At 45.7% G+C, this 24,572-nt stretch overlaps 1 protein-coding gene and 1 pseudogene across 1 annotated transcript; both read right to left on the reverse strand.

Moving 5' to 3' along the window:
• Positions 1-1,666: 1,666 nt before the first annotated feature.
• On the reverse strand, positions 1,667-20,848 carry WNT8B (Wnt family member 8B). Its single transcript, XM_035138499.2, has 6 exons — positions 20,741-20,848; positions 12,461-12,494; positions 8,431-8,569; positions 5,430-5,555; positions 3,704-3,846; positions 1,667-2,227 (listed from the first exon to the last, which is right to left on the reverse strand). Exons 1-6 carry the CDS (start codon positions 20,806-20,808, stop codon positions 1,667-1,669), a joined length of 1,071 nt encoding a protein of 356 aa, XP_034994390.1. The 5' UTR covers positions 20,809-20,848.
• Positions 13,110-13,245, reverse strand: LOC118096668 (U5 spliceosomal RNA; annotated as a pseudogene).
• Positions 20,849-24,572: the final 3,724 nt, after the last annotated feature.

Consider the following 24,572-nt stretch of genomic DNA (forward strand, 5'->3'; position numbering starts at 1 on the left):
ATCGTGCCAAAAAACATCACAGAACAAACTCTCATCACCTGGTAAGGCCATGAGATTGGGATTATTTTGTCTGATTCTAAGGAACAGGGTGTCCAAACTTTTGTTTCTTTTCGGCACATTATAGCAAATCTGTGAGTGATGGAAATGTATTTCCATTAGAGTGCACTCAAAACAGAAGCTGCATCCCTCCTTTCTCACTCATGTGTGCGTTTGTCTCTCTCTTCACCTTCCACTTCAGAACTGCAACTGCGGCTAGTTCCTGGTTCCTATTCCCTCCCTGAATGTGCAACATAGTCTGCCACTCATATTTCCTGTTCCTCCTGGCCCTTCAAGGTTTGTTTCAGCGTTCAGGAATCCCTAACAGCCCCCTCTTCCCGAGAAGCCTCTCAACACAATCGGGTTCCCTGAAATAAAACTCTTTTCAACTCACTTCACTCCTCCCTGATTCAGCTCTCACAGTAAAAGGGCTAATCGGGTTCTGCAACAGAGGTCAGAGAGAGAGAGAAAGACCCCCTACTTAAAGTGGGTTTAGCTGTGCTTTTCTCCCACCTGTAGACAGAAACATGGTCCTGGTCCCAGGCATGTACTGGAATGTGACGTTCAAAGCAAAGGACACAGAGGGAAGCTATCCTTGAAGGCAGCAAATAGAGCCATGTGGCTCAAACACACTTGGAATTCCCTGCCTATGCAAGCAAGCTCTGCAGATGTGGAGTTGCTACCTTGGAATCTCGGGTAAAAAAAAGTCCACATTGGCTGGATGTTTTGTAGCTTCTGTTAAGGGTAGGATGGCCTCTGAGGTGGCAGCAAAGGACACCATGTGTTTCCTTACTTGGAAAAGAAACCCAATTCTTGGGTCTAATATACAAATCCACTCCAGTGGTATGCAGTCAGTGGACTAGGCTAGTCCCCTAAATGTTCCTGGTAAATCACAGTATTAAAGGCTGCTGCCTCCTTCCCAAAGCCCAGGAAGCCTTTGCTTGGCTCAGCGAGGGAGATGTGATACTCCTACAGGGTCCAAGCACCCTTCCCCCACCTCCCCAAAGCCCACCCAGCTTTGGGTAAGGAGGCAGAAGGTTTCAGCATCCTGGCAGATGCCTAGCACCTCCTTCACAAAGCCCAGGAAGCTTCTGCCCAGCTTAGGGAGGCAGGGTACTCATGTGCGGGACATTGAAATAATGTATGTGCAGTCTCTCCTCTCCCCCCCCCCCCGGTCAGCCTTACAAACTGGTGCCTCTGGCCCTTACTGTTCCCCTGCGGAAAAAAATTCACCGCACACCACAACAGTCTGTGGGGGTTCCTGGAAATTTCATATTTGCTGGAATGCCTGCAAGCTTCCTCCCTCTGGGCTTCCCCAACTACAGTGGTACCTTGGTTCTCGAACTTAATCCATTCCGGGAGTCCATCCGACTCCCGAAACCGTTTGAAAACCAAGGCGCGGCTTCCGATTGGTTGCAGGAGCTTCCCGCGTCGGACGTTCGGCTTCCGAAAAAGTCCGCGAACCGGAACACTTACTTCCAGCTTTGCGGAGTTGGGGAGCCGATTTGTTCGACAACTAAGCCGTTCGGGAACCAAGGTACCACTGTACAGGGTCGTTGGTTCTAACTTAAATACTATTCAGAAGTGAAGAAAAAAATCAGAGGGGGAGGCGGATGGCAGGCGGCTGGTTTTAGGACTGCTTCCTCTTGAGTTTGCGGGAGGCCGCGCTGCCCCCACCACGTTCCCGCTTCTCCTTGCGCACGCAGTAATATTTGGTGACGCGCTTGCGGCACTGCTCACACCGGACGGCGCAGCACCAGTGGAACTTGCAGTTGCAGCTGGACACCATCTCGGCTCGCCGCTCCTCCACGGCCAGCCCACAGTCCCCGCACAAACGCTGGCAGCTACGCTTCTCCCACTTACTCAAGGCCTTGCCCCTCTTCAGGCACTCCCGGCCCTCCGTCCCCAGCAAGCCCAGAGTCTTGTTCTCCAGGCAGTAGTCGGGGGAGTCCTCCAGATGGACCAGCTCCTTCTTGGAGATGGAGCTGAAGGTTTCCGCAATTGCCCCCCGGCTGGCGGCACTGTTGCCTGCCCCTTGGAGCAAGTCGACCTTCAGCCCTTTGTGGTATTTCTCCTTCAGGTAGGTCCCTACTTCTCGAAACTCGGGCAGCTGCAGCCAGCAGGTCTGCGTGGTGCAGCTGCCGGATACTCCATGGCATTTGCAGGTCCTCTTCATGGTCCCTTTCACGGCCTAGAGAGGAAGGAAAAGACAAGAGGGAATGCCTTGCAAGAAGCCCAGGTGGACCGGAACCCACTCCCAGGGCCAGATTTAGGTTTGATGGGGCCCTAAGCTACTGGCACCCTTTATATGTCCAGCTGTCCTTTGTCAACAAATTGTCACTGTTTTTTGTGTTGAAAATATGATATACAGTATAGTCATTTCTGGACCTAATAGGTATCTAAAACCATTTGCACATAACAAAACACATACCGGTATTTTATCAAAGCAATTGTTTTTATCTTACATTTTGGAAATGTACATCCAGGTTTTTTTTCCTTTAATTTTTTTTGGGGCCCCCAAGAGAGAGGGCCCCTAGGCTGTAGTTTGTTTAGCTTATATGTAAATCCGGCACTGGCCACTTCCCCACCCCCCCAGCCCAAGTTCAGTAAAAAGGTAAGGTAAAGGACCCCTGGACGGTTAAGTTCAGTCAAAGGCGACTGTGGGGTTGCGGCGCTCATCTCGCTTTCAGGCCAAGGGAGCCGGCGTTCGTCCACAGACAGCTTTCCAGGTCATGTGGCCAGCAGGACTAAACTACTTCTGGTGCAACAGAACACCGGGACGGAAACCAGAACACACTGAAACGCCGTTTGCCTTCCTGCCACAACGGTACCTATTTATCTACTTGCACTGGCGTACTTTCAAACTGCTAGGTTGGCAGGAGCTGGGACAGTGCAATAGGAGCTCACTCCATCGCACGCATTCGAACTGCCGACCTTCTGATCGGCAAGCCCAAGAGGCTCAGGGGTTTAGACCACAGTGCCCCCTGTGTCCTGCGAGTTCAGTATCTAGAACTAGAAGACTTTTGACTGAAATGTATCATAATTTTCTATCTGAAAGGGTAGAAATACTTTCCAACTATTTTAGAAAACTGTTCCATCGGTGGTCAGAGTCTTCCTTCCAATTTAAACAGAAATTTATGAATGGCAAACCTGCTGACATTAAATTCTGGAGCCTTCAGGAAACCATAGCTGCCAAGTCTCCCGTATTCCCCGGGAAACCCCTGTTTTTCCAGCTGCCCCCAGCCGAAAAAAATGGATTTTTTTGTTTTCCCCGGTTTATTCTGGTGCAGCGGCCATTTTGGAACTGGGCGGAGCATGCTCAGAAGCGACTTTTGATGCTGCCTTGCCCAGTTCCAAAATGGCTGCAGCGCGACTTCTGGTGCGGTGGCCATTTTGGAACAGGGCAGAGCAGCATCAAAAGTCACTTCTGAGCATGCTCCACCCAGTTCCAAAATGGCGGCAGCGCTACTTCCGGTCTGCTACTTCCGGTCCAGTCCCTTATTTCTCAGGCTGGAACTTGGCAGGTGTGCAGGAAACTTGCCAAAGTGTTTCTCTGTATCAAGCTGTATGTGCCAGAGAAGGCTACCCCATCAGGTAGCAAGCTAAAGGATACCCATCTCCTGCTTCAAACTTTTTCATTTGCCATAGGTGGAAAATGTGTTGTTACCTTTCTGCCTGCCTCATTGTTATGCAGGTTCATCGCTGCTCTGGCGTCCTGCCCTGTCTCAAGTGCGTCCACAAACTGCTTTGAAATGGCCTCCCCAAAGCCCACATTGTCACTGCAGCCTCCCCACAGCCATCCTTGTCCTCCTGTTGGAGAGAGAGAGAGAGAGAGAGAGATGTCACCAGACAGCTATATGGAGTCAAGAGGCAGACTAGCTTCTTTTATTTTTTATTTTATATATATTTTTATTGATTTTATAACACAAACAGAAAAAATATGGAAAAGGTAAAAAGAACAAAGGTAAAAAGAAGAAATATTTCTTTAACAATATCGTATATAATTCCTGCTCTGTCAACTTCCTCCTCCCCCCCTTCTACGTTTCTGTTAATAACTAATATAGCACTCTCTACTTCTTGAACCATTTCTTCTTCTAAAGTACTTATTATATAAAAAATCCTTGATCCATTTTAACCACACATTCCCAATATTTCAAAATATCATTTGGATCTAGAACTCTTGGTAATTATGTTGCATTTAAACTTATTCCCTTCTTACTGTATCTAAATGCTACTTCAGCCTCTTTGTACTTCCACTTCCCTATAATCTATTTTTAATCTTATAATTCTTTTCCAAATAAATCTTAAATTTCTTCCAATCTTCTTCCACCGTCTCTTTTCCCTGCTCTCGGATTCTCCCAGTCAGTTCAGACAGTTCCATAAATTCTATCAGCTTCATCTGCCAGTCATAGATCTTCAGATTTCTAATTCGTTGCTAATACAATTCTAGCTGCTGCAGTGGCATACCAGACTAGCTCCTTTTAACCCTTTCACCCTCATGGTGAGTGCTACAGATGCAGCCAGAAAAGAGCTGGATTCTCAAGAACAAGATTTGTTTTAGGGGCGATAACAAATTCCACATTCCCCAGAGCGGTTTAACAATCAAACCCTTTTTGCGGGGAACTCTAGGAGTTGTAGCTCTCCGAGGGGAAATAGAGGTCTCCTAGCAAACTCTCAGCACCCTTAACAAACCACAGTTCCTAGGATTCTTTGGGAAAAGCCGTGACTGTTTCAAGCCATCTGAGTGAGTGCATTGAATTGCACAGGAGGTTGAACTAGATCACCTCCAAGGTCCTCCGCCCATCTCTAGGATTCTATGAAAATACACCATTTCTTGCAGAATACTGAAGCTAAAGTCCTATGTACACTTACCTGGTGGGAGTAATTTCCACTGAATTCAGAGGGACTGACTTCTGAATGGACACGCATAGGATTGCACTCACTGCCATAGCACTTGATAGGGAAGAATCAATTCTGCAAAGTTTTCTAGCTCTGTTGGTTAGAGCATGGTGCTGATAACCACAAGGTCGCAGGTTCGATCCCCATATGGGAAAGTTGCATATAAACTACAGGATCCTTAGGGACCCTTATAACCCTGATATATGATTCTAATAAAGTGAGGATGTGGAGAAGGGCAATAAATATTATGTTTGGATTGGCAGTTTTGCTTCTCTTGCAATAAGAATGGTCACAAGAGTAGGGCTGCCATATGTCCGGATTTTTCCGGACATGACTTGGATTTCAAAGGCGGAATTGATATTGGAATTGATATTTCCGAAAGGCAGCGCTTTGTCCTGGATCTTAGGCAAGTCAATCAAAAAAGCTCAACAACTTTTGGGGTTGTCCTGGTTTTTACTTTTTGAAATATGGCAACCCTGCACAAGAGTCCTTACCAAGTTGCCCGTTGCGTGAATCATCGCATCCACAATTGTCAAAGTCGCCCAGGCTGCAATTGCGTGTCAGTGTGTACATGACTCCAGCGGAGCTGATTGCATGGACAAAGGCTGTTTCTCGGTTTGCTGTCAAATGAAGACACAGGAAAAAGGAAACTAAAGGAGGCGCAAGGCAGGACGACACAGCAGCAGCTCCTGTGATTCGGAGCATCCATGATCAGTAAGGCTGAATGGACACATGGACTTGTAAAAGAGTATTGGGAAATGATCCATAATGAATTGAAAAAAATGTTTTAAAGTACTCCCCCCCCAAAACCAGAGTCCTTTCTGTTGGGGATAATTCAGATTGAAATTGTCATGTGTCAAGAAAAGGTTGTTTATGTATGCTACTACGGTGGTGTCCGTGTTTTGTTAACCCCAAAATGGAAAATGAGTGAGGTCCCAGCTAAAGAAGAATGGCAACTTAAACTGATGGAATACGCACCGCTTGCAGACCTAACATATAGAATAAGAGAACAAGAAGAACATATGTTTAAAGAGGATTGGAAAAGGTTTATTGAATATATGGGAAGTAATTGTGTACAGTTGAAAACATTGGCAGCATTAAGATAAATTCAACAGTATAAATAAGCTTTGGTGGATGTAGTACTGGAATACTGAATGGTATAGTTTGTAAAATATGCAGGGATTTATGATATGTAAAATGAACCATGGAAAGAGAAGAAGGGAAGCCATTGATATCTTAAGGGTGTGAAGCAGGCATAGGCAACCTTGGCTCTCCAGATGTTTTGGAACTACAACTCCCATGATCCCTAGCTAACAGGGCCACTGGTCAGGGATCATGGGAGTTGTAGTTCCAAAACATCTGGAGAGCCAAGGTTGCCTATGCCTGGTGTAAAATGAGTATTTTAAATTGTAAAACAGAAACACACACACACACACACACACAATCTTAGGGCTTTTCATCCAGCAGAAATGAAAAGTAGATAACATTCTACTAAATAACATGAACTGGTGCTATTATTGAATTGATGTTTCCTGGGACCAGCCTGCTAAGAACTGCCTGGATTAAAAACAGGAGAGTTAGCTCCCTCTAATGCCAAAGGCAGCCATGGGTAGGAGTGGACTTGGAGATCTTTCCTCTGCCATCCTGCCCCTGACACGGAGCTGCGACCTTTGCCTATGATAGCAGAAAGAACAGCCAGCTCAACTGTTCAGGACCATCGATGTGCCATGTAGCGATGTGGCTGCTCTCCCCACTGCAGTGTACATGTGGGTGAAATGCAAAGAAATATCTACCGTAGTTGCAAACAGAGAAATATCTAGTAGAGCAAATATTGGTGGGGAAGGAACTGGCTCCCTCTTTGCTCGCCTGGAGGGAAAAGCCGCTTGGGAAAGTTTTGGCACTGAGTGGGTGTAGCAGCTCCTATGTGAGTCTGTTGCTCATCCTGAAGCCGCCCAGATTGCACTAAAAAAACCACAACCTGTTAGGGAAAACAATACGCAGAGCGTATTGTTTGGCTTTTTTCCCTCTCGGGTGGCAGTGCCGCCCATGGGTCACAGCTGGAGGTTGTGCAAAGATAGGCAGAGTAGCCAGATTTAGTAACCACAGTGCTTTTTTTCTTTTCTTTTTAAAAAAATGTTTTAAAAATGTGACTCAAGAAAATCACCATTTTATAGTTCAAATCGGGGCAAATAAATGCAATAAATGGACAAAAGTACAAAGAACATGCATTACTCATATTGAAATATGGCCCCTCAATGAGGCCAAACTTTCATCAGTAAAACACCACATGTCCACATTCCACGCTGCTTCACACATTAAACCATGGGTAGGCAAACTAAGGCCCAGGGGCCGGATCCGGCCCAGTTGCCTTCTAAATCCAGCCTGCGGACAGTACGGGAATCAGCGTGTTTTTACATGGGTAGAATGTGTCCTTTTATTTAAAATGCATCTGTGGGTTATTTTGGGGGCATAGGAATTCACTCACCCCCCCAAATATAGTCCGCCCCCCCCACAAGGCCTGAGGGACAGTGGACGGGTCCCCTGGTGAAAAAGTTTGCTGACCCCTTACGCTCGCTTCTGTCTGCGACTCAGGAAACACCGGGAAAGGAAAGGAAGCCACCTTTGGAGGTGGTAAGAACGAAACTGGCCAATCACCGTGCTAGAGAAGAAACTATATATATATATACAGTGGTACCTCGGGTTACGAACGCGATCCGTTCCGGGTCGCAGTTTGTAACCCGAAAAGTTCGTAACCCGAGCCGCCATTTTGCGCATGCACAAAGCGCTATTTTCGCTCTTTTCGCATGCGCAAATCGCGCGCGCCGCTTCTGCGCACGCGCACGCGGCAAAAATACTTCCGGGTTTGCGCAGTTCGTAACCCGAGGTGTTCGTAACCCGAGGTGTTCGCAACCCGAGGTACGACTGTAGTTTCTTCTCCCGTTAGATTTACAAAATGTTTAGGGGTATGCGTACCCCTGCGTCCCCCCCCCCAGGAAAAAAAGCACTGGGTAACCATATTTGGCTAAAGCACTAGTCAGCCATAGCTTTTTCTCCTTAGCTCCCCTGTTGTGTAATACGGTAGATAGATCCATTGCCAGGGAACTAGATTATGTCGGTGATGGTTGTGAGATCATCAAAGCTTCTTCCTGGGGTGACTGCGTCTTTAAAAGGGCACATAAACTCTGGGGAATTGGCAGTTAAAAAAACATCCTTAAAGCCCCTTAACAGCTCCTATGGGGCCGGTCCAATCTTTAGACTGAGCGAGGCAGCTGCCTGGGTGTCATGAAATGGCAGCAAATTGTTAGTTGTTTAATGCATTACCATCATATTTGCATTGCCAAGGAGGGAGGGAGGGGGGTGCTTGTGGGGTTTTCTACTTCAGGGGCTTAAAATAATTTGACCAGCTTGCTGGACCAACTTGAGTTAAGGGGGGGGCGTTTGGGGGGGGGCAATGTCTCAGGAAGCCCCTGGCCAACCCTCTTGCCATTTTCTTACCACTACGCAGTCCTCCGTGGCTGGAGAGTTGCAAAGCTCTCTCTGGGCAGTTCCAGCGATCCCAAGCAAACTGGAACTTGCATTCCTCAATCCCACTCTGTGCGCCGGCCGCAACGCTGCTGGAGTAGATGAGGTATGCCTGCAGGGAGGAAAGAGCAAGGACAAAAGAGATTGGCCATGCCTTCTCCCTCGAAACCTGCCTCTAAGAGTTCGATCCTTGCCCGACAAAGGAAACCCTATTTGTATCCTCAGCACGGCGAAATGGGACTCAGCATCAATGTCTCCTGGAAGGCCCAGGAAGGGGGTGGCTATGTGCTCTACCCCTCCCCGGGATACTTGTCTGACCGTGTCCAGGGTTCAAGTCGACAGAGATAAGATTGTGCAGTTAATTTGGTGACGTCTTCCATATTTAACATGGAACCAGTAAGTGATGAATTCGAAGAACAATTCTATTAGAAGCTGAAAAGGCAAAACAGAGCATGATCTGAATATAAAGTACTTAAAAAAGTGAGAAAGTGCAGCTTCCTAAACCACTCATTCCAGGGCTTTCGGAATGTCTCGCCTGCTACTTCTCCTTTAGATTACCAAGAGATTTGCCTCTTTTGAACTGAGTCTTGAGTGCCTTCTTGTTCCTTGCATTGAAAAGAGGATGTTGAATTTTCAGGGCTGTGCTGAAAATTTATCCCAGTTTTTCTCCATCCCAGTGATCCTCGGATGAAGGGCGGTGGAGAAATTTAATTATTAATAACAAAATAATCACATGGGAGAGCATTGGGGGGCTGTGTGTGTGAAATTCCTGTGGTTGGGGGGGGGGGGAGATATGGTTTTTTTTCCAGATCAGGAAATTTAGGGAGGCTGGAGAAATGTTTAAACACTAACCAACTCACAACACCGAGGTAAGCTCAAAACCCCACGACCACCCAAATTTTAAGCCAGGGAATGCTCAAGAATGAGGCAGACAAATCAAAGTCTCAATCACAGGAGAGGAAAATGTACAGGAAACTGGAGAGTCGTGGATGCTTTAGCTGAGATTCATGCATTGCAAGGGGTTGGAATAGAGGACCCCTGGGGTCTTTTCCATCTAAGATTTTATCTACTTTGCCTGACCTGGAAACAAAAGCAAAAAAGCATCAGGACAGAGAGGGGAAGGGCTTATTGACCCAGTGCACATCAGACCCTACTGGTCCTTCCTCAGGAATTTCAAATAACAGGATTTCGAAATCTGGATGTGCTACCCCTTCTATTTCCTCTGGGTAAGAGATAGAAGGGACAGCACATACCCTCCAACATTTCTCCGATGAAAATAGGGACGTCCTAAGGAAAAGCGGGACATTCCGGGATCAAACCAGAAACTGGGATGGCTTCTGTAAATCCAGGACCGTCCCTGGAAAACAGGGTCTCTGGCAGCACACCAGGACTTTGAATTACTGTTCTCTCAATTTCCCTGAAGAAGGAGGACCAGTAGAATATGGAACCCTTTGGATCAGGATCAATACCACCACACCACCACCACAGTTTACCACCTAGGCGTTTTGTTCGTTTGTTTTGTGTTTTAGTTAGTTTGCTCCCGTTTTCTTTTTGCAGGATCCCTGACCTGGTCTATGTGCTAACTGCGTGGCTGAGCCAGACCCCACACTGTTGAGAACTGCAGAGCCCCTCGTTTGCTAACTTCCCACTTAGATCATGCTTTCTCCCAGCCTCTTAATCCACTTCCCAGCCCAACCCCCAAACAGCAAACCGGTCAAGTACAGCCAGACTTTTATCTAGACCAGGCATGTCAAACCTGCGGCCCTCCAGATGTTTTGGACTACAATTCCCATCTTCCCCAACCACTGGTCCTGCTAGCTAGGGATCATGGGAGTTGTAGGCCAAAACATCTGGAGGGCCGCAGGTTTGACATGCCTGATCTAGACTCTTCAGATGTGTGGCCCCCTCCTCAACTCCCCACCCCTTTTCCTTTCCTTCCTTTTACTTCAGGGGGCCAAGTTCAATATGGTGTTTTCCTCTATGAAACAGTATCGGTGGTGGAAGCCCTATTCAAAGTCTTCAAGGCAGGCAGCTGTGTTTGTTTTTCTACAACAGACGGGACCGGCAGAGCAACTTCAATGGGGCTTACTCCCAAGTAAGTGTGCATAGGATTACAGCCAAAGGGCCCCTTCAGATATCCAGGCACCCAGGATTTTTTGTGCTCAAGATGCTACAGGAAAAGTCACATGCAATCCACTTTTAATACTGTTTGCATCTGCAAAAGTTTTTTTTGGGGGGGGGGAGAGGAAGAGTCACACTGCTTTGCTTCCAATCGGCATACCGCATAAGAAATCTGGTAACTTTTATGCCACAAATGTTCTGGTTTCTTTATTTTGTTTTGCTTTTGTTCCACAATAATGTGGAAGCATCGAGGAACGCCACAGAACAAACGAATGCAGAATACGGTAAATCTACCGCCAATGCACTGTTGCAGAATGCACCGTTGGGGAGAGCCCTATTTTATGGCCCCTTAAAAGATTGAGCAGGGTTTTGTAGCAAAATGCCAGCACTCGGAACATCACCCAGGAGGTCGCAACTGGAGAGATAAGAAAAGAAGAGTTGTTCTGTTGTCTTGAGATGTCAATTCCACGGAGAAGCCATTTTCAACAGAGCTCAGCAACAGAAGCGCCCCGCCGTACTGAGGCAGTGCCGAGTGTTGAAATTTTGTGCCCCTGACCATTTTGCCGCCAGGGAAACCGCCCCTGTGGGTCCCCCCCCCCCATGCTAGGCCACTGCCTACAACTCAAGAGGCTTATGAGACTGTTATCTCAAGGAACCCGTCTTGTGTTTGCTAGGTTGCATTTGTATGTTGACCTGTTCCATTTTATACTTGACACCTCTGGGCTCGATCGGGTGATGCTTTCGCATGCCTCACAACACGGCCGCTGTTGGCATTTGTCTGTCTCAAGAGAGAATGAAGTGCGCCTCTGAGGGGGGGGGGGACAACTGTGTTGGCAACACGGAAGCAGGGCCGTCTCAAGCATGCCGGGCGCCCTGGCGCCGTGATCGCTCCGCCCGCCCCCCTTTGGCGCACCACCCAGCCTACCCCTAGAGCCGGCCCTGCATGGAAGTGACCTTCCCAGGTCATAAGTGTGTCTGGAGGTCCTGGGCTGCTCAGATGACAATACCCCCCCACCCTCAGCCTCGCTGATTCGGTCCAAAGGAAAGCAGAGCAATACGTTCTGTGGATAGCAATTCCACAGCATGGAAATTAGCATTAGCTACCTGCTAATACATGAAAGGTGCAAGAGCGGGGACCATTTAAAAAAAAAAAAAGCCAGCAAACTAGTAACCCTAAGACCAGGGCTTTTTTCAGCATCTCTCAGGTGGGTGCTATTGCCATTATAAGAGAACAAGGGAGGCATTCCTGGTGAGTTCCAGCACCTCTTTTTCTGGAAAAATAACACTGCTTAGTACTATGCGTAAGGTTCAAGTCATCAAGTAGAAGAGTTGAACCTGGACTTTAGCAACTTCAAGAAAGAAGATTCCACCTAAACATTAGGAAGAACCTCCTGACAGTAAGAGCTGTTCGGCAGTGGAATTTGCTACCAAGGAGTGTGGTGGAGTCTCCTTCTTTGGAGGTCTTTAAGCAGAGGCTTGACAGGCATATGTCAAGAATGCTTTGATGGTGTTTCCTGCTTGGCAGGGGGTTGGACTGGATGACCCTTGTGGTCTCTTCCAACTCTATGATTCTATGATTCTAACTTGGATTCAAATCTCTGAAACCTGCCCAGCCATAAACCTCCCTGGATTGCCTTGGGCAGGGATGTTGGGAAGATAGAACGGGGGTGGGGTGGGGAATACCACCCCGAGCTCTTTAGAAAAGGAGAAAAACAGCTTCTCTCCTTGCTTTTTGTGCTTAAGATTCGGCACTCGAGAAACAGAGAGTGCAGGGAGCCCCTGTCCAAACCTTAGCAAACCTGGGAGGCTGGAAACAAGCCTGATTCCCAGCAGATCTTGGCTTGCTGGAATTAGAAACGCAGATCAAAGGAAAGGCACTTACCTTGGGACCCGTCATCAGGAAATTATTCACTGACCTGGAAGGGAGAAAAGGGTTCATCAATGGAGAGGAGCAGAGGGGATGCCTGGAATTCCTCTGTGCCACCCCTGCCCAGCTCTCGGAGAGTCGTCCCACTCACTGAACCAAGCGCATATCGTATGCCCATCGTTGCCCAGTAGGTACTGCTGAGGGCTCCTTGGGGCTGCGAGCCTCTCCCTGCCCTGATTCATTGCCTAAAGATAGTTGAATTATGGTCAAGTAGTTGTACTTGGGGTTTTAAAAAACAGGATGGAGTAATGGTTGGCAGTAGGCTTGTGGCTGCAAAGGTATTGTACGAAATGGAGAGGAGACCACACATGAACAGAGAGAGAAAATGCTTGTCAAATTCTGAAGTCCGATGAAGGCATTAGAAATTTATTTAACAGCATGGTGTAGGTATTAGATATTTCTTGATATGACACCTTCAGTATGATTTTATATAGATTTGATCTGTATTCTCCCCACCCACCCCCCTAGCCTTGAAACTGTTAGATGTATCCTTCTATTTTGTACTTAGTATACAAAAGATGGGAAGATGATGGCGATGATGATTTTATTTATAACTTTCCTATCTGGCCGGGTTTCCCCAGCCACTCTGGGCAGCACATATAAAAACGTAACAAAACATCAAACATTAAAAACTTCCCAATCCAGGGGTCCCTTCAGATGTCTTCTAAAACATGGAAATCTTTAGTAAAAGGTGAAAGATTTATACGAGAAACCAGAGAACTTTTCATAGAAGTGAAATTAGAAAGCCCCTATAACAAATAAAAATGACATTTGTTGCCTGAACACTCAAAAACTAAGTGAGACACTGAACACATAAAAAAATCAGACAGGTGGCCCAGATTTACAATTTAATAGATATAACAAAATAGAATATAAAATTGTCAGAAAATGTTGAAAAATCACTTTTTCCTGTCGAAATGTGGTATCATAAATGGAGATTTTCAAGTGAAATTTGAGCAGTTCCACCTATGTAGAAAAGATTTACAAAAACCTAAGAGGTGATGGTATCATTGTACCCCAGTAAGACCTCATTTTCAAGCCTTCCTTGACCACATAGGAGAAGGGGAAGAAACACCCCTCTCCCCGGGTCACTGTGGATGGGACAAGAAGGAACCGAAATGTATATCTGGAAAGTGTTCCCCCTAGAAGATCTGGGTAATTATTGCAGTTGCATTTAGCTTAAAAGGTGTGTCTGTTAATATGGAAACAGAACTTCACCCAGAGTAGATGAATGCGAGGCAATGCTACCCCTAAATGTAAGTTTTTAATGAACTTATAAAGCTTTGCATCTCTCCACCATAAAACTGAAATAAAGTTTATGTGGGACACGCAAAGAATAGACCGCAAGAACCAACTGTGAAACCCAAGAAGAATGCTTTTATCCCCCAAGTGATTCTTCACCCCCAATCTCTCGGGTTTCCTTGTTGATTTTCATCACCCTCCCATAATGATGATCACACCTCAGCCTAATAAATTGAGGTATCAATTTTCCATGTTGTGTAGCACGCACCTTTCCCCTCCCTACACAACACGAGCAATCAAATCAGGAAGCTTCTAAAACTTCCCATTTTCGTCCAAACGGAACAACTGGTTCCCAGTTTAGGAAGCAAGCCCAGGGTATTAAAACCACAGTTGGTTTGAGCTCCTGGCTGTATCTGAAACCGGGAACCAGTTTCCCAGTTTGGACAAAATGTGAAACGATGCTTCTGATAGTTTGTGCCGTGCAGGAAAGAGCAAATCAAGTTGCATCCTTTGTCAGGAAAGACCCCGATGGAAATATTTATATTAAAACACCATTGAAGCAATCACTTCTTAGCAGATTGGCTTTATCTCCCTTCAAAGGCAAGGGCAGTCGTCAAAGAAGGAGAAAAGACACAGATTCAAGTTTACCGACCAGCACACAAAGGGACAGATTAATTGCTGGCGCAAAATAAGCACCTATGTGTGGAGATGTTCCCTTTAACCATAGAAGTTGTGATCATTTCTTTTTTTAGAGTCATTTTCTGTCAATTTACCACTTGCCATGGAGTGAACAGGACAGCCAGAGACTCCCAATTGGGTGAACTAAGCAGACTCTAAGCTAAAGAGGCAGACGACCACCCTGATCCTCTTTTCCAAGACGATGGGATTAAATACCCGAATGGCCTTGAAGCTAGGATATGGAATAAAGCCGTCAAATTTTTAAAAGTTGTTTTAAAAGGTTTTTTTTTTACTGCTTAAATCTTGCTTTTCATCCATTTATTGTTTAATTAAGTGTTTAACTGAATGTGTATCTTCTTCTCTGGCCTGATCCAGCAAGCCTGTTATTATGTTGCAGTGGCTTTTTAGTGATAACAGACAGTCAAAACATTATTTCCATTGGGCCTGAATCTTTTGGATTTTATTTCTGCTTGGCTGAGTTGCAGATCTTCTCGATTATGCTCAGAAGATAACTATATCAGATTTTGAAAAAACAACAACAACAATAGCCAAGGAAGTATTACTGGACCTCAGGAATACTTGCTCCTGGCAGAGCCGCAGCATATTAAATTGCAATTCACAATCTAAAGAGGATGGTAGGCACACATTAAGAAATCACGTTTTAAGGGCCAAGGTGTCGTCTGAAAGCAAAACCTCTAAAAGCAATGTTGGTTGCTTCCTGAAATTACCACTTCATCTCTGTAGGCAATTATTATTGCTATTTGTTGGTGTATTGTGGCATATTGTTAGCTCGCTCTTTATCACAGTATATCCCAGGTCAAGCACAATCCACGGGTTAGAATACGCAAATTACATACAAATTGACAAAACCAATCAAAATGAGAAATCAGCATATCAAGAAGAGCAACGGAAAACGCACCATGAAGACCACAACAGCTACAGAATGGGCTACTCTCTCTCCTTTAGTAATTACTCTAATATCCTACAAATACACATCCTATTTATGGATACTGTATATGCAAAGCCATGAGTGGAGGGGTCATTAAAACAATCTGTTGCCTTACAATCTCATGAAACACAACTTTCCATTTGTGGCTGGGCATACAATTTGTTCTCATGATGACACACACAAAAAACCCCACCATCACAGGAATCGCTTCTGGTGTGATTCGTTGCTCAGAAAAAAATATTCAAGAAGCACCCTAATTTCCCTTCAACCTTATTTCTGATTTCCTTGTAAAAAGTAAAGGTAAAGGACCCCTGGACGATTAAGTCCAGTCAAAGGCGACTATGGGGGTGCGGCACTCATCTCGCTTTCAGGCCGAAGGAGATGGTGTTTGTCCGCAGGCAGCTTTCCGGGTCATGTGGCCAGCAGGACTAAACCGCTTCTGGCGCAACGGGACACTGTGACGGAAACCAGAGCGCACGGGAATGCCGTTTACCTTCCCGTCACAGCGGTACCTATTTATCTCCTTGCACTGGCGTGCTTTTGAACTGCTAGGTTGACAGGAGCTGGGACAGAGCAATGGGAGCTCACCCCGTCATGGGGATTCGAACCGCTGACCTTCTGATCAGCAAGCCCAAGAGGCTCAGTGGTTTAGACCACAGCGCCACCTGCGTCCTTGTTCCCATTCATCAATGGGAAAGGTACAGAAAAGCTCACTCTTTCCCTGAAAGAGGCGGAAATTTTAACTGGTGAATCATCTCTTCAGTGAAAGCTTATATAGCAGACCAACATTTGCCCATTGATGTCTTGGTAGACCTGAGACAGAGAGGCATAGAGCCATAGACACTTCACGGATGAGGAGGAGACCGTCCCAACGAACCTTGCAGATGAACATCTCCCAGTTATGTCCATCGCCAGCAACAGGGCTCTTTTCAGCCAGAAATCACTAGAAGTCAGTTCTAGCAACTTTCAGGTAGGCACCATTGCCATTATAAGAGGACAAGAGAGGTGTTCATGGTGAGTTCCAGCACCTCTTTTTCTATAAAAATAGCACTGGCTAGCAGATATTCTGCATTGTTGTTTTTCATTCTAGGAATAAGAGTCACAGGCAGCTGAAGCTAAAATCAGGGTCAATGCACCTGAGCTTGCCTATTTTTATGATTATGATTATATTTTCACCTCACCCATCTAACTGCCTCAGCCGCTCGGGGCAGCTTCCAACATATATAAAAACATAATAAAACATTAAACGTAAAAAAAACCCTTCCCTATACAGGGCTGCCTTCAGGTTTCTTCTAAAGGTTGTATAGTTACTTACTTCCTTGGATGTCTTCTGGCAGTTCCCTCCCTGTGAGAAGTGAGGTTACAGGGAACCAGGCAGAGGGCCTCCTCGGTAGTGGCGCCTGCCATGTGGAATGCCCTCCCATCAGATGTCAAGGAAATAAACAGCTACCTGACTTTTAGAAGACATCTGAAGGCAGCCCAGTTTAGAGACGTTTTTAATGTTTGATGTTTTATTGTGTTTTTAATACTCTGTTGGGAGCCGCCCGGAGTGGCTGAGGAAACCCAGCCAGATGGGCGGGGTATAAAGAATAAATTATTATTATTATAATAACCCAATACCCTTCGACATTTCTCCAATGAAAATAGGGATGCCCTAAGGGAAAGTGGGACATTCCGGGATCAAATCAGAAACCGGGGTGGCTTCTGTAAATCTGGGAATGTCCCTGGAAAATAGGGACACTTGGAGGGTCTGCGTTGCGATGATTTACTACAAATCACCCAGACGTTTCTGGTCTAAATTATGTCCACATCTGGCCTAGTAGTGCAACATGTGGCACAGGTTTTCTTACAGGCTGGCGCATTGCGTTTTGATTTGGAGTCATAAATGTGGCACAACAGCTAGTTGGCTAGTTGCGTCAGTTTCATAATGTGGAGACCGTCCATGGAGCATCACTTAGTTGGGTTTCCATAAACTAGCCTCTCGTGGTGAGCAGATTTGGTGGCTTTGATAAGGACAGGACTCTCTCACAGAACCATAATTGTATGGCTAGGAACTGTCAGGATCAGGTGTTCCCCAGATTATCCTGAAATTGTTGAGTTATGGCCAGGGGTCAGCAACCTTTTTCAGTCGTGGGCTGGTCCACCATTCCTCAGACCATGTGGGGGGCTGGACTATATTTTTTTGGGGGGGGTGAACAAATTCCTATGCCCCACAAATAACCCAGAGATGCATTTTAAATAAAAGCACACATTCTACTCATGTAAAAACATGCTGATTCCTGGACCATCTGCAGGCCGGATTGAGAAGGCGATTGGGCCGCATCTGGCCCCCGGGCCTTAGGTTGCCTACCCCTGGGTTGTGGCAGATAAGACGATAGTTGCCCACACAGACCCGGGAAACAAGGAGCAGAGTTGGTACTTGGGTGATTTTGTATGATTGTTTGATTTTGTATTTATTGTTTCATTTATGAATAGCTTCCTTAGGAAGCATCTTGAGGCAATTTCACAATACCGAAAAGACACCCCAACCCATAGACAAAACGAGTACGTACATAAAAACAGCCAATACAATTGCATTGTTAAAGATGAATTGCATGCCTTCCAACATTTCTCCAATGAAAATAGGGATGTCCTATTACATATTAATAATAATTTTATTATTTCTACCCCAGCCACTCTAGGCAGCTTCCAACACACACACACACACACACAACATTAGAAAACTTCCCTATATAGGGCTGCCTTGAGAGGTCTTCTAAAGATTGTAAAGTTAAGGAAAAGCAGGACATTTCAGGATCAACTCAGAAACCGGGACAGCTTCTGTAAATCCGGGACTGTTCCTGGAAAATAGGGACACTTGGAGGGTTTGAAATTGCACCTGTTGGTGTTTAATTGCAGGTTCTGCTATCAAGATTAATCAAACGGTGTCCCTTATTTGCACTAGTGTGTACTAATAAGTGTGTCGATTCTGTTCTGAGCCTGGAGCCAGAAGCATCAGTAGCTGTGGAGTTTGGAGGCGGCAAATGATCCTTGCTATAGCCCAGTTTCCTCTGTAATGCTGAAAGCTGAGGTTTGGGCGCCAGGCAAGTAGCAAGCGGTTCATCAAGTCCTGAACCTAATCCTCCATACGGAGCGATGGTCCATAGACAGGGATATTCCTCCCTATGGTGTACATGACAGAGTCCAGAGAGGGGAGAACGGAGGTTTGGGAATGTGCATCTCGTATCCCCACATTTCAATCCTCTGTCTAGCAAACTTTAAGCAGCTGGGGCCGGGAACTCCTCATCTCAAGAGACTTTGGAAGGACGATTAATTCAGACAGAAGAGAGCACTTTCCCCTTGGGTCCTTAAAAATAGATACCAGCCTCACCATGCACAAATCCTGACCCTAGTCCCTGCATCCTTCCAGGATACCATAAGTTATTAAGAGTTTGATCTCTCTCTCTCTCTCTCTCTCTCTCTCTCTCTCTCTCTCTCTCTCTCTCTCTCTCTCTTACTCTCTCTCTCGCTCACAGACAAACATTTCCACCAGCCACCTCACCCGCTGGACTCTGGTTCTTGGGAACTCTTTCACCTTTATTTTTTTAAATTAATGCTCCACCACTGCATATCTGGAATGCAGATGCACAGAAACGATGGCTTTAATTGTGGGTGGCCCCATTTTGCTGCTAGACCGATCGGCACAGGACCACCGGGTTTGATGTTAGAAGGAAGAAGCGGGGAGCCAGGAGGAAAAATTGTAGATTATCCTCAACCCCTTAAGAGGAATGCTCTTGTTGAAGGCTCTTAGACCCCTCTGAGGCTTTCCTTTCTCCTGGCAGAAGTTTTTAACCTTAGGCCACACACACACACACACTCCTCCCCAACCCTATTTCCCACTCCATTGAGACACCCTTGGCTTAACTATGAGAGGGTTTCAAACATTTCAGCAAGCCTGAACGACTTGTTCATGCCCTTAGTCCTTTTGCACTTCTGCTGTTAACATCCCAAAAGCAAATCGTATTGTTTTTGGAATACAAGCTCAAGATGTCGATACAACTTCCTTCTGTTCCCCTGCACTAGAATCTCTCCTCTGAGTCACTACTGCAAAAGTCTAACCCTCTCTGGGTTTTAGATAGGGCTCCCTAGCCAATTTCTCCAGATTTAATATCCCTCTGTTAGTGCGGATTAAGCGCAACGGGGAATGATATGAGAAATCTATTCCCCACCCAGCACAACTTGGTTATTTTTACACTCTCAGCATACTGGAATCCCAGTTGAGTTAAACTCTCTGAAAGGATGCCACAAGCAGCACTGAACTCGGATAAACTTAGCCCCAGATTTCAACAGGTTGCAAAAATTTAGCTTGCTGATGATAGCATGGCAAGCACAAAGTCTATCAAGCACAGAATCCTCTCAGACAACTTTGTTCCACTGAGACAAGAGGATGCCAAGCAAGATCAGGTGATTGGGGGAATTCCTGTTGTCGGAATTAATTCTGCCTGATGGTAAATTCCATGTTGCCTAATTAACACAGATGCAGTAAAAGAGAATGTATTGCCTATTGCCTATTATCTCATGAACGCTGGGCATTTGCTTCTCCGATATCCTTTCCAAATTTCTTTTTTTAAAAACAGACAATTTCAAAGGCGTTCACTAAAGTTTCGTGAGCTCCACATTTTCTGGGTCTCACCAGTACAAAACATTTCAGGCTGAACCACGGAAAACATAGACAACGCAGCAGAAAGGTCCAATTGAATTGATTGCCAGTTTATATCTGAGAACGGTTAACTTTTATTGACTGCTGCGGGAGCCAATTGGAATATCTTAACGAATCGGAAACGTGATGTTAAAAAACGAAGCCGAATGTTCTCTTTTGACATTTTCTTCTTCTTTATAACCCTTGCTATTCCCTTATCACTGAACTGTCAAGCCCAACGCTGTGATTTCAACCAGCTAAATCAATGCAACCAGAATCTTGGAGGCAGCAGCTGATATTGCTGGTTAGGAACAAAAAAGGAGACACAGAATGCGAGGAAAGGAGAGAGGCAAAGGCAAGCGCTTCGTAGCTTGGGAACCTTCAGAGAGGAACCCCTGCTCTTCTGCGATAAGTTCACCTTGCAAATTGGACGCGATACCTTGCAAAGTGGCTTCTCTGAGATCCCCGGTGATCTCTCCAAGCAGCCCTCTTGGGGGGGGTCTGTAGGATGTGCCTCTGGGTGAGGTCAGGGGGCTTCACAAGCCTAAAACATCCTTTAGCAACCCAAGAAATAGGAAAGGGGTGGTGGTTGCTCAGACAGCAAGGTTGAGGGTGTATTTGATCCTGCACGACGGCGTCCCATGGGCCTGCCTGCTACATCGCAAAGGAAGGAACTCTGGATACTCACCAAGGATAGCTGAAGTGGAAGAAGGACACAAGGAACAAGGTGGCTGGATAAGAGCCTGTCCAAAACATAATCCTGCCCCTTCCCCCCTCAAAAACAAACAAACAAACAAACAAATAAAAGGCTGAAAAAGAAGCTCTTGAAATATTAGGATGGTAATTTGAGGAGGGGCAGAAGAAAAAAGAGAAGAAGGGCAAAATGAGCTTCTAGCCTCTGCTCCTAAAGGGTGCAGAGAAGTTAAAAGACCCCCGAATCCAAACTGCGCTGTAGGACAATCGGTCCTGAAGTGCAAGCAAAGGGGATTGGTGAAATGGAGCCACTGAAATTTGTAAGAAGAGATTATCTACTTAATTAAAGATTTCTCTCTCCCCCCTCTAAGTCCTTCAGCCAATCAGGATTCAAGTGCCAAAGAGAGACTGAACTGATCAAAAGAACACCCCAGGTCCCTCGAAGACAAATGCACCAAGAAAAAGGATTTTTTGGGGGGGTGTTGGTGTTGTTTGACAGAGATAAAAAGACAGAAAGAGACAAAGCAAATCCCTCCAATAGTCCTTGGATGCAATCTCCACCATCAGCAACTCTGCAACATCCCCAAAGGCAACTTGGAAAGACTTATTGCAAATCTTTGATCTTTCGCCTTGGGGACTTCCGTTGCAATCAGCACTTGCACAAGCATTTTCCACGAGCCTGTATTATATTTGTTCTTAGGAATTGGGGAGATGGAGTTGCGCTGTAAGAGGGCTTATGAGAAGAAGGCCGGAGAATCGAGAATATTTTCAACTCATCCCTCAAAGAGCTAGATAGAAAAGGAGTTGGCACCCAAAGGTCTTCTTTCTTTCTGATATTTTCAATCCCTCCCTTGGAGCAAACAAGGATGATCTTCTTCTCTGGCGATCACTCGTAGCCAAGTAAGATTGTCTTCCATAAACATGGTTTTCAAAAGTGAGCCCATAAGTGACTGTGGAGGCCAATTCTGGATCCACACATTCTTCCACAGTGGGGACATAGGTTTCCAAGCGGGAGTTGATCACAATGAGGGTTTGCCAAGCGTGCTTTCCTCTTAGCGTGTTTCTTCTTTTCGTCCTGAGTTCAATCGTCTTCAAAACCCATGACACCTTTGGTAAAGACTGTTCTCTAACTGGAGCACTCACAGGCCAGTGTTTCCCAGTTGTCAGTGTTTATACTACATATTTTTTAGATTTGCCTTGAGAGAGTCTTTGAACCTCTTTTGTTGACCACCAACATTATGCTTACTATTTTTAAGTTCGGAATAGAGTAGTTGCTTTGGAAGACAACAATCAGGCATCCGAACAACATGACCAATCCAACGAAGTTGATGTTGAAGAAGAAGAGTTTGGATTTGATATCCCACTTTATTACTACCCTAAGGAGCTCAACGGGGTGAACTCCCATTGTTTGGTCCCAGCTCCTGCCAACCTAGCAGTTTGAAAGCACGTTAAAGTGCAAGTAGATAAATAGGTACCGCTACAGCGGGAAGGTAAACAGCGTTTCCGTGTGCTGCTCTGGTTCACCAGAAACGGCTTTGTCATGCTGGCCACATGACCTGGAAGCTGTACGCCGGCTCCCTCAGCCAGTAAAGCGAGATGAGCACCCCAACCCCAGAGTCGGTCACAACTGGACCTAATGGTCAGGGGTCCCTTTACCTTTGAGGAGTCTCAAAGTGGCTAACAATCTCCTTTCCCTTCCTCCCCCACAACAAACACTCTGTGAGGTGAGTGAGGCTCAGAGACTTGAGAGAAGTGTGACTAGCCCAAGGTCACCCAGCAGCTGCCTGTGGAGGAGCGGGGACGCCAACCCGGTTCCCCAGATTACGAGTCTACCGCTCTTAACCACTACACCACACTGGCTCTCATTGCTTCAACACTGTGATCTTTGCTTCTTCCAGTACACTGGCATTAGTTCGCCAGTCTTCCCAGGTGATGTGTAAAAAAAATTGGAGACACCGTGGATGGAATCTTTTGAGTTGGAGATGGCGTTTATAAGTGATCCATGTTAAGCATACTGTAAGGTTGGTAGTACAATAGCTTTGTAAACAAGCATTTTGGTTTCCCTGCTGTGAATGTCCTGGTCCTCAAACACTCTGCACTTCAATTGGGAGAAAGCCACACTCGCAGAGCTCAGGCAATGCTGGATTTTGGCATCAGTGTCTCGTCTGGAGCAAATACTCTAGACAAGGAGTAGGTAGGAACCCACAGTTCCTCTGTGCTGACATCAATAGGGAAAGACTGGAAAGTAAAATGGTGCTTCTTCTACAAGATAATGGTGATGTAGAGAAACACATGCCAGGTGGGTTAATTGCTCAAGGAATATTTTCTTAAAATATTATTCTGCAAAACAGCTGGGTAGCTATGGGGAAAGGGCACTTAATAATATAATAAGAGCACGGCTGGATCAGGGCAATGACCCATCTAGACCCAGCATCCTGTTCTCATAGTGGCCAACCTAGTGCCCATGAGACGCCCAGAAGCAGGACTCGAGCAACAGTGTAACTATTGAACACATGGGAACTTGCACGAATTTCTGAGCAGAGACATGTGAGCTCCTTGCCTCAGGGCTCCAGACACAAAAGCCCAACAGCAGCTCCCACTTCACTCCAAAATTTGGGGTTTCCAGCCAAGGCTGGATTAGCCACTTAGCAAAATAAGCACACGCTTAGGGCATCAAGGGAAACCGGAATGTGGGGTGCATCACATAAATTTTCCATTTCCGGATTTACCATGGACCATATATGGTGCAGCTGAACCAGGTTCTCCAAAAAGTGGCTCCCACAATAAATGAAAATATCGAACACACGCACGAGTATATATACTATACAGTAGATGGCAATATTGAGCATGCCTTCCGAAATACAGTGGTGCCTCGCTAGACGAATTTAATTCGTTCCACGGGTCTTTTCTTATAACGAAAAATTCGTCTAGCGAATCCCATAGGAATGCATTGCAATTTTTTGAAATTTTTTTTGCCCCTTGGAATGCATTAATTGAATTTCAATGCATTCCTATGGGAAACCGCGATTCGCTAGACGAATTTTTCGTAAAACGAATTCGTCTAGCGAGGCAACCTCCGCTAGAAAAAACCTTTCATTAAGCGGAAATTTCATTAAGCAGGGCATTCGTTAAGCGAGGCAACACTGTATAGACATTTGCTTTTGTATATTTTTAACATCAACGGCCACAAATTTCTCGGCTGACCATTCGTTTTCTCAGCCAAAGTCTAGTAAAAAATCCCAACGGAGCTACTGTGCAACAAGGCAGGCTAGATGCCTGAGTTCGACTGAGTACAAAAGCAGGTGTGTTACGTAAGATTAGCTCTGAGAATCTGGTCAAAGACTTTGCAATTAGAAAAAGCAGGGGGGGAAAATCTCAAATATAAAGTGGACGTATACCAAAATAAACCCTGTTTTCCATTTTACTGTAGGTTTTGCTTCATTTTTTGGGGGGGGGTATTTTTCAGTTTATTCTTGTCTATGTTTTGAATTAGATCTATTTGGGGGCACCGAAATATTTTAAGCGCTTAGGGCCTCTAAAGGTCTTAATCCGGCCCGGATTCCAGGTCTGATCATCCCACATAGCTCAAGCAAAGGAAGAGGAATTGCTCACAGGAAAGTAGAACTGTTGTCTTTCAGTTGCCTATGGAAGACCTTCATCTTCTGATGAGCCTATTAAGTAGAGTGCTTCCCAGTCGACATCTACCATGTTTCTCCAAAAATAAGACACCGTCTTATATTTATTTTTCCTCAGAAAAACACACGGTGGCTTATTTTCGGGGTATGGCTTATTTTCGGAGACAGTATATTGGAATCGTCCTTAGATGC

This window comes from Zootoca vivipara, chromosome 5, assembly GCF_963506605.1.
Source record: "Zootoca vivipara chromosome 5, rZooViv1.1, whole genome shotgun sequence".
Lineage (NCBI taxonomy): Eukaryota > Metazoa > Chordata > Lepidosauria > Squamata > Lacertidae > Zootoca > Zootoca vivipara.

Excerpts from the sequence above, each read along its gene's own strand:
- WNT8B (XM_035138499.2), bottom strand. The coding sequence starts at position 20,808 with ATGTTTTGGACAGGCTCTTATCCAGCCACCTTGTTCCTTGTGTCCTTC. Across the intron at positions 12,495-20,740 it reads TTCCACTTCAGCTATCCTTG|GTCAGTGAATAATTTCCTGA; the intron begins GTGAGTATCCAG and ends TCTCCCTTCCAG. Across the intron at positions 3,847-5,429 it reads TTCACGCAACGGGCAACTTG|GAGGACAAGGATGGCTGTGG; the intron begins GTAAGGACTCTT and ends TCTCTCCAACAG.